The sequence below is a fragment of the Salvelinus namaycush genome, chromosome 5 (assembly GCF_016432855.1).
Source record: "Salvelinus namaycush isolate Seneca chromosome 5, SaNama_1.0, whole genome shotgun sequence".
Classification (NCBI taxonomy): domain Eukaryota; kingdom Metazoa; phylum Chordata; class Actinopteri; order Salmoniformes; family Salmonidae; genus Salvelinus; species Salvelinus namaycush.
The window spans coordinates 5,575,340-5,591,940 of record NC_052311.1 but is presented as its reverse complement, the minus strand read 5'-3'; the positions used below and the strand labels follow the sequence as shown (position 1 = coordinate 5,591,940).

Below are 16,601 nucleotides of genomic sequence, written 5' to 3'. Positions count from 1 at the left end.
GTCAGAGTGAGGTTGGTATGACTGAGGTTGGTATGACTGAGGTTGGTCAGAGTGAGGTTGGTCAGAGTGAGGTTGGTATGAGTGAGGTTGGTCAGAGTGAGGTTGGTATGACTGAGGTTGGTATGACTGAGGTTGGTATGACTGAGATTGGTATGACTGAGGTTGGTCAGAGTGAGGTTGGTCAGAGTGAGGTTGGTCAGAGTGAGGTTGGTATGACTGAGGTTGGTATGACTGAGGTTGGTATGACTGAGGTTGGTCAGAGTGAGGTTGGTCAGAGTGAGGTTGGTCAGAGTGAGGTTGGTCAGAGTGAGGTTGGTATGAGTGAGGTTGGTATGAGTGAGGTTGGTATGACTGAGGTTGGTATGACTGAGGTTGGTATGACTGAGGTTGGTCAGAGTGAGGTTGGTCAGAGTGAGGTTGGTATGAGTGAGGTTGGTATGAGTGAGGTTCGTCAGAGTGAGGTTGGTATGACTGAGGTTGGTATGACTGAGGTTGTTATGACTGAGGTTGGTATGACTGAGGTTGGTCAGAGTGAGGTTGGTCAGAGTGAGGTTGGTATGAGTGAGGTTGGTCAGAGTGAGCTGGTATGACTGAGGTTGGTATGACTGAGGTTGGTCAGAGTGAGGTTGGTATGACTGAGGTTGGTCAGAGTGAGGTTGGTATGACTGAGGTTGGTCAGAGTGAGGTTGGTATGAGTGAGGTTGGTCAGAGTGAGGTTGGTCAGAGTGAGGTTGGTATGACTGAGGTTGGTATGACTGAGGTTGGTATGACTGAGGTTGGTCAGAGTGAGGTTGGTATGACTGAGGTTGGTCAGAGTGAGGTTGGTATGACTGAGGTTGGTCAGAGTGAGGTTGGTATGACTGAGGTTGGTCAGAGTGAGGTTGGTATGACTGAGGTTGGTCAGAGTGAGGTTGGTATGACTGAGGTTGGTATGACTGAGGTTGGTCAGAATGAGGTTGGTATGACTGAGGTTGGTCAGAGTGAGGTTGGTATGAGTGAGGTTGGTCAGAGTGAGGTTGGTATGACTGAGGTTGGTCAGAGTGAGGTTGGTATGACTGAGGTTGGTCAGAGTGAGGTTGGTCAGAGTGAGGTTGGTATGAGTGAGGTTGGTCAGAATGAGGTTGGTATGAGTGCAGCTGAGCCTGAAAGAAGAATAAACCGTTGAGGTTTACCTTCATAGACTTGTAGAGGCGCTTGGCAAAGTACATAGGTACACTCCTGATGCACTGGACTGTAGGAAACAGTGAGCACAAGACAGACATGTTGAAATAAGAGTTTATGGATGACTTGACTAGGTATGATCTTTTAGCCTGATTAAACCAGACTGAACAACGGTGAGTGAACTCAACGGTTTTCAATTTGATTTCAATTTGGTTCAGTCTGATTTTAACCAGGCGGAAGGATCTTCATGTGTGTTATCAGAAAGAGAACACGTACCGACAGCCAACATGAGTCTCTCAAAGTCCCCAGACAGCTCACTCTTGATACTGTCCTCTATGGGCTTCTCTGCTATCTCCTGGTACTTATCAAACACTGCAGGAAGAAGACAGAGAACGGAGTCATTCCCTGGCATGGTATCCTAGTCAGTGAACTACTGAGACCAGACCACAGACACATAACTCAACAGCCTGATACAACCAGGTGTGTTGTGGGTGTGAGAAGAAATGACCGATTCACACTAGTAAATGTCACACTCACGTCATAATGGATGCGTTCCAAATGGAACCCTATTCCCTACATAGTGCACTACTTTTAACATCTATGGGTTATAGACAGAGCACTATGTAGGGAGTAGCGTTCCATTTGGGATGTATAGCCAGTGTTCTGGTCAGGCTGAGGTCATGATACTGTTGTCGCGCTCAGCCTCATGTTTATGTACCCCAGTGTTATACTCACCCATCTGGAGGTGGTTGACACCGCGGTTTCCCAGCAACATAATGAAAATAGACTCCTCTGTGCCCCACTGCTCCTCCCCGGCTGCAAACAGCGCCTGAAAGTGTTGAAAAGGGATAGTTACAGACAGGTGGAAAGGAGTGAAGTTGATCGGGTTAGGAAGGGGAAGGGAAGAAACAGCTGGTGGGTTTGTATTGTGGTGAACGTGTTCTACTGCTTTAAACACTCACCTGAGCGTCCTCCTCCACTAGGTCTGCATGCACTACTCCTGGTTCATCTCTGGTTCCCTGGAAACACACACACACACACGCACGCGCACGCACACACGCACACACACACACACACACACACACACACACACACACACACACACACACACACACACACACACACACACACACACACACACACACACACACCGCACACACACAATGTCTGACTAAACAGCTACACATAATGCTTTGGTTAGGGCAACAACAAGTTAGTTAACAGATTGGTTATATCTACTTACAACAACAAAAAACTCAACCTAGAAAAACAAGCTATTGACAGCCTTTCAAATAATAAAATCATATTAGATCCTCTATGGCTACTGCCATAGCATTAACTAACCTGGAGTAAAGCAACCAGCATCTTCTTAAAGTGTCCTGACCAGGCTACTGGCATAGCATTAACTAACCTGGAGTAAAACAACCAGCATCTTCTTAAAGTGTCCTGACCAGGCTACTGCCATAGCATGAACTAACCTGGAGTAAAACAACCAGCATCTTCTTAAAGTGTCCTGACCAGGCTACTGCCATAGCATGAACTAACCTGGAGTAAAACAACCAGCATCTTCTTAAAGTGTCCTGACCAGGCTACTGCCATAGCATGAACTAACCTGGAGTAAAACAACCAGCATCTTCTTAAAGTGTCCTGACCAGGCTACTGCCATAGCATTAACTAACCTGGAGTAAAACAACCAGCATCTTCTTAAAGTGTCCTGACCAGGCTACTGCCATAGCATTAACTAACCTGGAGTAAAACAACCAGCATCTTCTTAAAGTGTCCTGACCAGGCTACTGCCATAGCATTAACTAACCTGGAGTAAAACAACCAGCATCTTCTTAAAGTGTCCTGACCAGGCTACTGGCATAGCATTAACTAACCTGGAGTAAAACAACCAGCATCTTCTTAAAGTGTCCTGACCAGGCTACTGCCATAGCATTAACTAACCTGGAGTAAAACAACCAGCATCTTCTTAAAGTGTCCTGACCAGGCTACTGGCATAGCATTAACTAACCTGGAGTAAAACAACCAGCATCTTCTTAAAGTGTCCTGACCAGGCTACTGCCATAGCATTAACTAACCTGGAGTAAAACAACCAGCATCTTCTTAAAGTGTCCGGACGTGTCTCCTGTAACATCCTCCTCGATGTCTGAGCCATAAGCTGAAGAAAGTAACAACACAGACGGTTAATAATACAACCAGGATTTCACTGGAATATGCTGTGTTCGTTATGTGTCATACAGTAGCTGTACAGATGTCTAATCTTCATTTGACCAGTTTCTCACAGCAGGAAAATAATACTAAAGCAACAGGAAATGTGAATTCAAGTGGAAATGCTGCTGTGCAGGAAAATGTTCAGCAGCAAAATAGTGATCAAATTAAAATGCTACATCTGTATTTGCTGTATGTCATGTTGTAGTTGTATTTGGTGTGTCAGCTGAATACAGGTGGATTTCATACTGTAGTTTATTTAATTTATTTATTTAACCTTTATTTAAGGTGCCCTTATCAGGTGCCCTGATGAACGGCTCTGGACCAGTCTGACACCCCCTGGATGTGATCCCCGGCCCTCTGTTTCACCTTTGAACTGCCTCTCCTCGAGCCTTCCTCCTGGTGCCGACTGCCTCAAGACATTAATGAACTACCTTGCCTGCCATGATCGGCCATTAACTATTTGTTTGGGTTTTTCAAAATTGCATGTCTTTCTTTTGTTTGTTGTTGCTTAAAGCGCTTTGAGATTGTAATGGAAAGCGCTATAAAAGTTGTATTATTATTATTATATGGTGTACATTATGTCATACTGTAACTGTATTTGGCATTTTGCTCTCATTATAATCATGTTGTGATGTTCAAGATCGATTGATTGATGGACATTCAGCTTCTAATGGGATGAAGGAAATACAGTTGAAGTCGGAAGTTTACATACACTTTAGCCAAATAAATTTAAACTCAGTTTTTCACAATTCCTGACATTTAATCTTAGTAAAAATTCCCTGTCTTAGGTTAGTTAGGATCACCACTTTATTTTAAGAATGTGAAATGTCAGAATAATAGTAGAGAGAATCATTTATTTCAGCTTTTATCTCTTTCATCACATTCCCAGTGGGTCAGAAGTTTACATACACTCAATTTGTATTTGGTAGCATTGCCTTTAAATTGTTTAACTTGGGTCAAACGCTTTGGGTAGCCTTCCACAAGCTTCCCACAATACATTGGGTGAATTTTGGCCCATTCCTCCTGACAGAGCTGGTGTAACTGAGCCAGGTTTGTAGGCCTCCTTGCTCGCACACGCTTTTTCAGTTCTGCCCACAAATTTTTTATAGGATTGAGGTCAGGGCTTTGTGATGGCCACTCCAATACCTCAACTTTGTTGGCCTTAAGCCATTTTGCCACAACTTTGGAAGTATGATTGGGGTCATTGTCCATTTGGAAGACCCATTTTTGACCAAGCTTTAACTTCCTGACTGATGTCATGAGATGTTGCTTCAATATATCCACATAATTTTCCATCCTCATGATGCCATCTATTTTGTGAAGTGCACCAGTCCCTCCTGCAGCAAAGCAACCCCACAACATGATGCTGCCACCCCCGTGCTTCACAGTTAGGATGGTGTTCTTCGGCTTGCAAGCCTCCTCCTTTTTCCTCCAAGCATAACGATGGTCATTATGGCCAAACAGTTCTATTTTTGTTTCATCAGACCAGAGGACATTTCTCCAAAAAGTGCGATCTTTGTCCCCATGTGCAGTTGCAAACCGTAGTCTGGCTTTTTTATGGCGGTTTTGGAGCAGTGGCTTCTTCCTTGCTGAGTGGCCTTTCAGGTTATGTTGATATAGGACTCGTTTTACTGTGGATATAGAAACTTTTGTACCTGTTTCCTCCAGCATCTTCACAAGGTCCTTTGCTGCAGGTCAGCGGAGTCAATCACCACCTTCCGGAGACACCTGAAACCCCACCTCTTTAAGGAATACCTAGGATAGGATAAAGTAATCCTTCTAACCCCCCCCCCCCCCCCCCCTTAAAAGAGTTAGATGCACTATTGTAAAGTGGCTGGTCCACTGGATATCATAAGGTGAATGCACCAATTTGTAAGTCGCTCTGGATAAGAGCGTCTGCTAAATGACTTAAATGTAAATGATGTAAATGTTCTGGGATTGATTTGCACTTTTCGCACCAAAGTACGTTCATCTCTAGGAGACAGAACGCGTCTCCTTCCTGAGCGGTATGAAAGCTGCGTGGTCCCATGGTGTTAATACTTGGGTACTACTGTTTGTACAGATGAACGTGGTACCGTCAGGCATTTGGAAATTGCTCCCAGGGATGAACCAGACTTGTGGAGGTCTGCAATTTTTTTTATGAGGTCTTGGCTGATTTCTTTTGATTTTCCCATGATGTCAAGCAAGGAGACACTGAGTTTGAAGGTAGGCCTTGACATACATCCACAGGTAGACCTCCAATTGACTCAAATTATGTCAATAAGCCTATCAGAAGCTTCTAAAGCCATGACATCATTTTCTGGAATTTTCCAAGCTGTTTAAAGGCACAGACAACTTAGTGTATGTAAACTTCTGACCCACTGGAATTGTGATACAGTGAATTATAAGTGAAATAATCTGTCTGTAAATAATTGTTGAAAAAATGACTTGTGTCATGCACAAAGTAGATGTCCTAACCGACTTGCCAAAACTATAGTTTGTTAACAAGAAATTTGTGGAGTGGTTGAAAAACGAGTTTTAATGACTCCAACCTAAGTGTATGTAAACTTCCAACTTCAACTGTATATCATACCATCTAATGGGAGGTAGGAAATATATCTTACCATCTAATGGGAGGTAGGAAATATATCTATTCTAATGGGAGGTAGGAAATATATCTATTCTAATGGGAGGTAGGAAATATATCTTACCATCTAATGGGAGGTAGGAAATATATCTTACCATCTAATGGGAGGTAGGAACTATATCTATTCTAATGGGAGGTAGGAAATATATCTTACCATCTAATGGGAGGTAGGAACTATATCTTACCATCTATTCTAATGGGAGGAAGAAATATATGTTACCATCTATTCTAATGGGAGGAAATATATCTTACCATCCTTGTATGCCTCCACAAGGTTGTGTATCTGTTGGTTGTTCCTGGAGGCCAAGACTTCAATCAGGCACTTCTCATCTGTTCCTGCCCCCTTAGAAATAAAGCATTACATTAAATACAGAATGGCGCATGTTACTAACAAGGCTGTGTAACAGTTGGTGTCTGATGTGGGTATTCTCAATTCTTATAATTTTCCTATTTCTTAACTTTTTACTTCCTAAATATAATCATTTGATGGCATCGTGGATCTCTGCTACAGAATCTCACTTTGAGGGCATGGTGGATCTCTACTACAGAATCTCACTTTGAGGGCATCGTGGATCTCTACTACAGAATCTCACTTTGAGGGCATCGTGGATCTCTACTACAGAATCTCACTTTGATGGCATCGTGGATCTCTACTACAGAATCTCACTTTGAGGGCATCGTGGATCTCTACTACAGAATCTCACTTTGATGGCATCGTGGATCTCTTTGGCGTCATGGTAGGCCTGGGGTCTCATCAGACTGACGATGAGGCGTTCAAACTTCCCTGTCAGCTCATACTTCAGGTCATCGATCAGGTTCTGGGGAAGAGAGACATGTCTGTTGTGAAGTTACCCTCTCGTCGTGGTGTGAGCACACTGAATTGTGAGTAGCGAATGGACTGGAAAAACTTACCTCAAAGAATTCAACATAATTGGTAAGAGACACATGTCTGTTATGAAGTTATTCTGTCATGTTGTGTGAGACAATATGCAGAAGGCTCAGTAAACCATATTTGAGTGAGTTCAACAACGGTTCTGTTTGAGGTGAACCTGTTACCTAGTAACAATTTCAGTTGATGAACGATTTGAATAAACATTCCAAAAATGTTACAGTTGAAACATCAAACAGCTCATTTTTGTAAGTATAACTGTGGCAGTTTAGGGACAATAATCAAACTTTAAAGGACTTTGCTATTCCTACTAGATGTAACAGAAAGCCTACACGGTTACATTATTATTTGTAGTGGAAGTTTAGAACCGAAACGGACACTGACGTTCGCTGCACACTACATTCTCAGACTGTTAGCTAACGTTAGCACAAAACAAATGTTAGCTAATGTCTGGAATTGAACTAAGAATGTATTGTACCTTCTAACAAATGGGCACACTGAATTGTGTAATTTGTGGTAAAGCTTGATTTTACACCGTGATTTTAGCTGGTACTTACCTGATCCAGTATTGACCAGGTATTAACTATAGATCATAGAGTGGGTCACAGTAACCAATGGATACTCAAAGCATTCAACACCAAATGATACATAGTGATGTTTATGTAAATACAAAAAAAAAAACACAAACGGTCATTTCTATGCAATCCAGGTCCAGCTCTGGAAAGGTACAGAAACGTGAGGATAGACGTGATGTTGGATGTTATGATGTGATGTTCCTGTACCTTCCCATAGCTAGACTTGTACGCCTGTACAATCTCCTGTCTCTGAGCATTGCTTCTGCCAGTGACCAAATCCAAGATGGCCTCCTTGTCGCTGCCTGTAGAGAACAGAGGAAGATCATCAGTAACATCATCAGCAACATTTGACCTTCGAACTTTCTAAGCCAGAGCTGCCCAACCCTGTTCCTGGAGAGCTACACCATTGGATGATTCAATTCTGTTTACATTTACATTTACATTTTAGTCATTTAGCAGACGCTCTTATCCAGAGCGACTTACAGTAGAGTGCATACATTTTATTACATTTTTACATACTGAGACAAGGATATCCCTACCGGCCAAACCCTCCCTAACCCGGACGACGCTATGCCAATTGTGCGTCGCCCCACGGACCTCCCGGTTGCGGCCGGCTGCGACAGAGCCTGGGCGCGAACCCAGCCCAGCCTGGGCGCGAACCCAGAGACTCTGGTGGTGCAGCTAGCACTGCGATGCAGTGCCCTAGACCACTGCGCCACCCGGGAGGCCTGTTTCTATGAGCTACCCTCCTGTACATTATTGCTCTAACCCCAGTTGTAACTAATCTGATTCTTATTAACCAGATAATTATTAGAATCAGGTGTGCTATATTAGGGATAGTGTGAAAACCTACAGGAGGGTAGCTCTCTAGGAACAGGGTTGGAGTGAAAACCTACAGGATGGTATCTCTCTAGGAACAGGGTTGGAGTTAAAACCTACAGGATGGTATCTCTCTAGGAACAGGGTTGGAGTGAAAACCTACAGGAGGGTAGCTCTCTAGGAACAGGGTTGGAGTTAAAACCTACAGGAGGGTAGCTCTCTAGGAACAGGGTTGGAGTTAAAACCTACAGGAGGGTAGCTCTCTAGGAACAGGGTTGGAGTTAAAACCTACAGGAGGGTATCTCTCTAGGAACAGGGTTGGAGTTAAAACCTACAGGAGGGTATCTCTCTAGGAACAGGGTTGGAGTTAAAACCTACAGGAAGGTAGCTCTCCAGGAACAGGGTTGGAGTGAAAACCTCCAGGAGGGTATCTCTCTAGGAACAGGGTTGGAGTGAAAACCTACAGGAGAGTATCTCTCTAGGAACAGGGTTGGAGTGTAAACCTACAGGAGGGTAGCTCTCCAGGAACAGGGTTGGACAGCCCTGTTCTAAGCAGTTGTGAATACTGGTATTGGAGTTGTGCATCTCTAGCCTGGTTAATAAACCAGACAGAACTGAAGTAAACTGAAACAAAGATGTGCAGTGTTCTGTTTGGTTTTACCAGGCTAGCGTACCCCTGCCCTACAGTGGACACTAAGTGTAGCTACAGTGTTACTCACCGATGCCTTTCATGGCATTGTAGAGAGTCTCAGAATCTGCACTGGCATCAAAGTCTGGAGCATCTGTTACTGTGCCTCGGAACCCCTGTAAGAACATTCATTACCTTTAATCAACCTCATTCACAACAATGGCCCGGGGCACAGTTTCAGAGGAGGGTTTTATCAACTTTATCGGGTCAGTTGTTAAAGAACACAATCTTCTTCACAACAATCAGTTTCATAGGAGGGAAAAAGGGTTGATTGAGCCAACTGGATGCTGGGTATAACTAGTTGGGCACAGAAGAATGAACGAGGGGCCAGGAATTACTCTGGGCCAGGAATTACTCTGGGCCAGGAATTACTCTGGGCCAGGAATTACTCTGGGCCTATCCCAGGGTTAATTAAAGTCACAGGGGAGTGGGGGGGCGTGTAAGGGGCCATGGGTGTGTATGTGGGCTGTGTAGGAGAATGTTACGGCCTTTGAGGGGTTGTGTGGGTGTGCAGGGGGCAGGAAGTGGGTGTACAGGGGGCAGGACGGAATGTGTGGGTGTACATGGAGCAGGAAGGGGCTGTGGCTGCAGTCACTGCGGCCCAGCCTGCGCTGAGCAAAGGGCTGACAGGCAGACAGACAGCTGACACCGGTCTGTCCCCCTGCCTAAAGCTGCACCCTCTAGAACAGCAGTGTGTGTATGAGGGAGGAACAGGGAGTCAGGTTACACACACACAGACCTGCTCACTCTGCAGGGGTCTGACACGGCTTCAGAGAAGCCTCTAATCAACACAGAAACAATCAAATACAATACAGCCGCCAGGGCTGCAGTTCAATCAAACATGCAGTGTGGAAAATACCAGTGTTCATGTATTTCTTATCCTGTATCTGAGAAACATATCCGTCCAGCTGCTGTTTCTGTGGAGATTCTTTCGGCTGCATTGAGGCACACAGCCAATGTCTCCTACCCAGAAATCCAGCCAGCCAAGGAGGCCACTGCACATGCTCAAGATGTGGCCCTACTACAGCTCTACCATAGAGATCATCACTCCCCAGGACAGCTGGGAGGTCCCACCCACATAGCAACAGGACCAAAACAATGGGCCCATAGCAACGGTCCTTTCAGCAACCAGACTGTTCAGGCAGCAAATAAGTGTAGTAGAACATAGATAATCACATTATCTTCAGATGATACAAGTGACTTACCAGAGCTATTCGTTTTTGTTGATAAAGCTTAAACTACAGCAGTGCTTGGCTGCACGTTACTTCCATCCAGATACTGCACTATCCTTGGCACCAGTCTGTCTGTACTATGGCCAACTTGTGGTTGTCTTGCCAAGGCAATGCAGCTAGGGTGGTGGAGTGCAGAGGTCATGTACAGTGGTATGAATCAAACCCACTACTCTGGTGTAGCTGATACCATGCTCCAACCCTCAGATCCAGCAGAACCAAAAACGACATGGTTTTGATACTAGATAGTCTAGCAGAACCAAAAATGACATGGTTTTGATACTAGATAGTCTAGCAGGGCCATCCTTAGACATAGTTTTGATACTAGATAGTCTAGCAGGGCCATCCTTAGACATGGTTTTGATACTAGATAGTCTAGCAGGGCCATCCTTGGACATGGTTTTGATACTAGATAGTCTAGCAGGGCCATCCTCAGACATGGTTTTGATACTAGATAGTCTAGCAGGGCCATCCTTGGACATGGTTTTGATACTAGATAGTCTAGCAGGGCCATCCTTGGACATGGTTTTGATACTAGATAGTCTAGCAGGGCCATCCTTGCAAATCTCCTCTTATTGACTGGACTTACGTGAGCGGAACCTGGGAGTCCGAGGCTAGGTATAAGATAGAGAAGGTGTCCTGTCATATGCCTTCTGGAGCTCTCTCTGTGTGTCTGCCAATAGCATGTCCAGGTTACCAGAGGGAAGAGTGACACATTATACTAGCCTACTGCCATTACAACAAACAGAAGCGCCAGGGCTGATGACTGCTGCTAGTGAATGAATGATTCTCATCTGACACCTCCTTTGTCCTTGCATCATTATCATACAGTCATTATGGAATAGGATACGTTTATCCTTATAGCTATACTGTAGCTACACATAGCACTGAGAGAATGGCAAAGAGACAGGATTACCATATTGACTTACCATTCCCATATTTGGTCTTTTAAGGATATGCAGGAAACAATCGACCTGCACGACAAGATATGTGAAGCAGAAATGAGAACAGAGAAACTTGTTGACATGCTGTTTAAGATGGTATCAATATCAATCAATCGAATGTATTTATAGAGCCCTTTATATAACCGGCAGTTGTCACAAAGTCCTTGAGACAACCGATATACAGAAACTGAGCCTAAAACCCCAGAGAGCAAGCAATGCAGATGTAGAAGCACTGTGGCCATGAAAAACTCCTTAGAAAGAGGAGGAACCCGGCTCTGAGGCGTAGCCGGTCCTCTTCTGGCTGTGCCATCTTATCGATCCTAATTGTCAATGTGAATAGGATATGATTGTGAACAACATGTATGGCTGGATGAACTAAGAGATGCTATTGGACCATGGGCTAATTAAAATATACTTGATATGTCATTGAATGGTGGTGGTGGTCAGGTTTCTGCTCTTTCAGCACAACACCATCCAAAGAACCTGCACCAGAGAAGACTGCATTGGAAAGTCAAAATACTGTTTCATAATAAATGTCACTAGTGGGCTTGCTACAGATTCCTATAGGATTATGCAGGGAGAAGACATGAGGGGGACCAAGGAGGCCATTTTGAATTGGATTACTTGTAGGGTTGTTGGCTTATGGCCTAGTGGTTAAAGCATAGCCACGTTTTCCACAGGAAACATGTTGTCTGCTCTTCTCCTGCAGTTCAGTAAGGCTACAGTGTTCCCTTTCAGAGTGGTAGTTAGCTTTAACATCTGGTGAGGTGGAGAAAGGGACATTTAATAAAGAAACATCTACTTTTAACAAAGGTCAAACTTGTTCTCACACTCTTGTTGAACTGTACTGTATCTTCTCAATTTAGAACTAAAACCCACATGGTCTATGATGATGGATTCTACAGTAGATGGAACAATTATGAAATTGTGTATAAGTAAAGGGAATCCTGTCAGACTTCCAAATGAGATGTAAGTCATTTAAATTCTCATTAAGAATATATATCACAGGAGAAGCACTCAGTGAGGACAAGCTGTCCTCTGGCATAGCACACAGTATTGCAGTCAATTGTAGAATTTCAGACAGTTTCTCCATTAGTGAGAATATGTTATTAAAATAAGCCTACAGCAGTGTTTAGTCTCCTGAAATATCCATCAAGCACGGTTCGATCCGATCATCTGCTATATCCACAGAACATGTCCACGACCACACCCCATCTCTCAGTCTTCCACCCCAAAACTATACAACTTTTTATTCATAAAGCATAACTTTCTTTGGTTTGAATCCTGTTTAAAACACATAATTTAGAATTATACTGTTTACACAATGGACATCAATGATAAACAGGACTCATGTCTATGCTCAATCCATTACTATACATTTACAACATTGTTCAATCCATTTCTCTCTGTTGTTCTTAAAACTTAGAATCTTGGTTTGTAAAATGGAACTGGTCTGTCTGTCTATTATTCTCATATCATAGACTTGGGCTGGGCTAATAATATCCTAAACAAACCGTTATAGCTCCGTTATTGTCTTTACATGACTTGCGCCAATATTATCTTAGTCTATATTGTTGAGCATTTGACACTATAGAAAATTCACTACAAAGCAAAACCCAAACTCACCTCTTTTACCGAACTAATTTGATCCAAATCAACCCCGCTGCAGTCCTGACCTCCTCTATCCTGTTTTTATCGGTTGAGTTTAGTCCGGTGTTGAAAACGCCAGCTGTCTTATTCCCTGTCCTCGAGCTCACGTAATAACTGCGGTGCTCACCAGCGGTGCGTCAAAAGAGTTTCCCCTTTCTAACAGGGAGCCCGTCCACGCTAGATAAAAACGGTGTTATGATAAATGAACAAATATGTAAACAACCTATTCACTCGTGCTGTGTGGTTTTTCTGTACGCCCCATATACACACTAAGCACAGACCGTCTTTTAGACGTCTTTTTCTGGTCTTGTCAATTCAGAGAAGGGTAGAATTGCAGCCTGCAAACCGGGGCGTTCCTGCATGTGGCCATTCCCGCCTCTATGGGAACCCCTCTTTATACTTACATTGGTCAATTGTTAACCTAGAACAGGCGGGAGGCATGTGGGCGCTCCAGTGGTGCAGCGGTCTTAGGCACTGCATCGCAGTGCTAGAGGCGTCAGTACAGACCCTGGTTTATCCCCGGGCTGTATCACAACCGGCCGTGATTGGGAGTCCCATAGGAAGGCGCACAATTGGCCCAGCGTCGTCTGGGTTTGGGGAGGGTTTGGCCGGAGTAGGCCGTCATTGTAAATAAGAATTTGTTCTTAACTGACTTGCCTCGTTAAATAAAGGTTAAAAAAAGAAGGTAAAACCCACCGAAGAAGGGGCAGGGGTGACAACGATAGCTAGCTAGCTAGCCGTGCACCAGTAGACAGTGTCCTTCGTCCACGCCTGTGAGCATGTTAGCTAGCACATAGATAGCTAAAGCTAGCACACAGTGTCCCTAAATAGCAAGGTAGCTAGTTAGCTAACACACGGTGTCTGCTGTGCTAGCAGGAGGCAGGAGTGACCGGTAGACAGTGTCCTTCACCCCACCTGTCGGTCACTGTTTTCCCGAAGTTCTGTTAACGATGGTGAGGCCCGGTGTTCGTCAGGCGGGAGCGAAGGACACTGTCTACCGGTGTCAGGAACCAATGGGGTGCTTGAGTGGGGGCATTCATGCAGGAACCAATGGGATGCTCGAGGGGGGGGGGGGGGGGGGGGGGGGGTTCCTGCAGATGCAGGAATGATCACATGCAGGAACGCACTGATTTGCGGGCTGCAGTTACTATTGTCTGGTCCAGCCATTTTTTGGGGGTCTTTTTTTTGGTGTGGTCCGGCCTTGATTTCAACGTCAATGGCCTTGATTTGGCCCAAACATAGACGTCTATGTTTGGTTCATATATGGTCCAGTCCGGACCGCATCCACAGGCGTTCGGTCCGTACTGGCCTATATTTGGCCCAAGTACTGATGTCTATAATTGGCTCAGATTTGTTTTGGTACTGTACTGTACTCTACTGAATTAAACTGTACTGTACTGTACTCTACTGAATTAAACTGTACTGTACTCTACTGAATTAAACTGTACTGTACTGTACTCAACTGAATTAAACTGTACTGTACTGTACTCTACTGAATTAAACTGTACTGTAATCTACTGAATTAAACTGTACTGTACTGTACTCTACTGAATTAAACTGTACTGTACTGTACTCTACTGAATTAAACTGTACTGTACTGTACTCTACTGAATTAAACTGTACTGTAATCTACTGAATTAAACTGTACTGTACTGTAATCTACTGAATTAAACTGTACTGTACTGTACTCTACTGAATTAAACTGTACTGTACTGTACTCTACTGAATTAAACTGTACTGTACTCTACTGAATTAAACTCTGTAATTTACCGGACTGTACTATACTCTACTGTACTCTACTGTACTGAACTACACCATACTGTACTGTGCTGTTCAAACTTGTAAAACATAACCTAGACGTTCATGATTTGTTCAGATTTTTTCTGGTCCGGACAACCAAATGTGTATTGTTTGGGGGCGGAGCTCATTAGAATAATACCCAGCATGCTTTGCAATTGTTTAGTTTTCCATTTAGATTTGGGTCATTCAGCAGACCATCTTATCCAGAGCGACTTACAGACAGTGCATTCAAATAAGGTAGATGAACAACAACATATCACAGTCATAGCAAAGAAAAAATATGAATGTAACTGTTATACCGAGAATGTTATTGGAGTTGAAGTGGTATAGTGGTATATTTTGTGATTGGACTACTTTGAACATTATTGCCTCCAGATGTATAGCTTTTGAAAAAGCTAACAAAAGTGCATTTGACAGATGGGAGCAATGATAAATATTATATGTTCGCACCCTGCAGTTGACTCCTCTTTCCTATTTTAAATGGATTCAAAAAATGATCTTTGTCATATAGTGCTTCCTTCATTGAGAATGTACTGTACAAATTTGGCCATGGAATACATGACCAAAAAATATGTATTTTCAATGTCTGTAAATTACATATTTTCAACTTTTATTCATAAACCTTAAAATGAACCTGATTTCAGCTATGTTTACTATGTTACGTCTATCCCTGAGTCCAGGTTGCATGCAGAGGAGCCACCACCACTAGAGTGAATACTCCCCTTTTTTATGTTACAATCATGTTAAGATATGAGAGGAGACAGTATTGAAACAAAGATACAACATGCAGGGCCTTCTGTACAACCATATCAGATCTAGTATTCCACTGTTATAACAGTTTGAACTTTAGTGAGAGCGAGAGAGAGAGACTGGTGTGTGTGAGATGTGAGGCCTGCCGGTTTGTGACTATGCCGGAGCAGAGCATGCCTTGTGAGCGATTGTGACTGGGCTATTTCTGTCTCTGCTGGCCATAGAGAGAGCCATTACGGTAAGACGGTGCGGATTGTAAGGCTAGATTGGAGAGAGAGGGATAGAGAGTGAGAGAGAAGGAGGTGGGAGGAGAGATAGAGAACGAGGGGGAGAAAGAGTGAGAGAGAGCGATAGAGAAAGAGAGGGGGAGAGAGAGAGCGAGTGAGAGAGAGAGAGGGGGCGAAGAGAGAGAGCAAGAGAGAGGGGGAAGGGGCAGAGAGATCAGAACTTGGGGGAACAAGAGAGAGGGGAGCACGAGAGAGAGACAGAGAGAGCGAGAGAGAGAGAGAGAGAAAAAGGGGGTAGAGTGTGAGAGAGAACGAGAGAGGGGGAAGGGGCAGAGAGATCAGAACTTGGGGGAACAAGAGAGAGGGGAGCATGGGAGAGAGAGAGAGAGAGAGAGAAAGGGGGTAGAGTGTGAGAGAGAAAGAGAGGGGGGAGGGCCAGAGAGATCAGAATTTGGGGTAACAAGAGAGAGGGGGAGAGAGAGAGAACGGGCAGAGAGTTCAGAGTGTGAGTAAAGAGAGAGAGAGAGGGGGGGAGAGAGAACGAGCAGAGAGTCCAGAGTATGAGTAAAGAGAGAGAGAGAGGGGGGGGAAGAGAGAACGGGCAGAGAGTTCAGAGTGTGAGTAAAGAGAGAGAGAGAGAGAGAGAGAGAGAGAGAGAGAGAGTGGGGAGAGAGAGAATGGGCAGAGAGTTCAGAGTGTGAGTAAAGAGAGAGAGAGGGGGGGGAACGGGCAGAGAGTTCAGAGTGTGAGTAAAGAGAGAGAGAGGGGGGGGGAGAGAGAGGGGGGGGAGAGAGAACGGGCAGAGAGTTCAGAGTGTGAGTAAAGAGAGAGAGAGAGAGGGGGGAGAGAGAGAACGGGCAGAGAGTTCAGAGTGTGAGTAAAGAGAGAGAGAGGGGGGGGAGAGAGAACGGGCAGAGAGTTCAGAGTGTGAGTAAAGAGAGAGAGAGAGAGGGGGGGGAGAGAGAACGGGCAGAGAGTTCAGAGTGTGAGTAAAGAGAGAGAGAGGGGTGGGAGAGAGAGAGGGGGGGA

General features: G+C 44.4%; 1 protein-coding gene across 4 annotated transcripts in view; it reads right to left on the bottom strand.

The window, feature by feature from the left end:
- The window catches only part of LOC120047870 (annexin A6-like), a 37,757-nt gene extending 24,659 nt beyond the window's left edge, over positions 1 to 13,098 (bottom strand). For 3 of the 4 annotated variants that reach the window (XM_038993429.1, XM_038993431.1, XM_038993430.1), the window contains exons 1-11: positions 12,772 to 13,098; positions 11,131 to 11,175; positions 9,004 to 9,088; positions 7,673 to 7,767; positions 6,706 to 6,819; positions 6,254 to 6,344; positions 3,243 to 3,322; positions 2,124 to 2,180; positions 1,897 to 1,990; positions 1,438 to 1,533; positions 1,173 to 1,231 (exon numbers count right to left, since the gene is read on the bottom strand). In XM_038993429.1, the coding sequence (XP_038849357.1) occupies positions 1,173 to 1,231; positions 1,438 to 1,533; positions 1,897 to 1,990; positions 2,124 to 2,180; positions 3,243 to 3,322; positions 6,254 to 6,344; positions 6,706 to 6,819; positions 7,673 to 7,767; positions 9,004 to 9,088; positions 11,131 to 11,139 (780 nt within the window). In that variant the 5' untranslated portion in view covers positions 11,140 to 11,175; positions 12,772 to 13,098. Of the gene's footprint in view, positions 1 to 1,172; positions 1,232 to 1,437; positions 1,534 to 1,896; positions 1,991 to 2,123; positions 2,181 to 3,242; positions 3,323 to 6,253; positions 6,345 to 6,631; positions 6,648 to 6,705; positions 6,820 to 7,672; positions 7,768 to 9,003; positions 9,089 to 11,130; positions 11,176 to 12,771 lie in introns of those variants that run through there. The other variant, XM_038993432.1, reaches the window with a different exon arrangement.
- Positions 13,099 to 16,601: the final 3,503 nt, after the last annotated feature.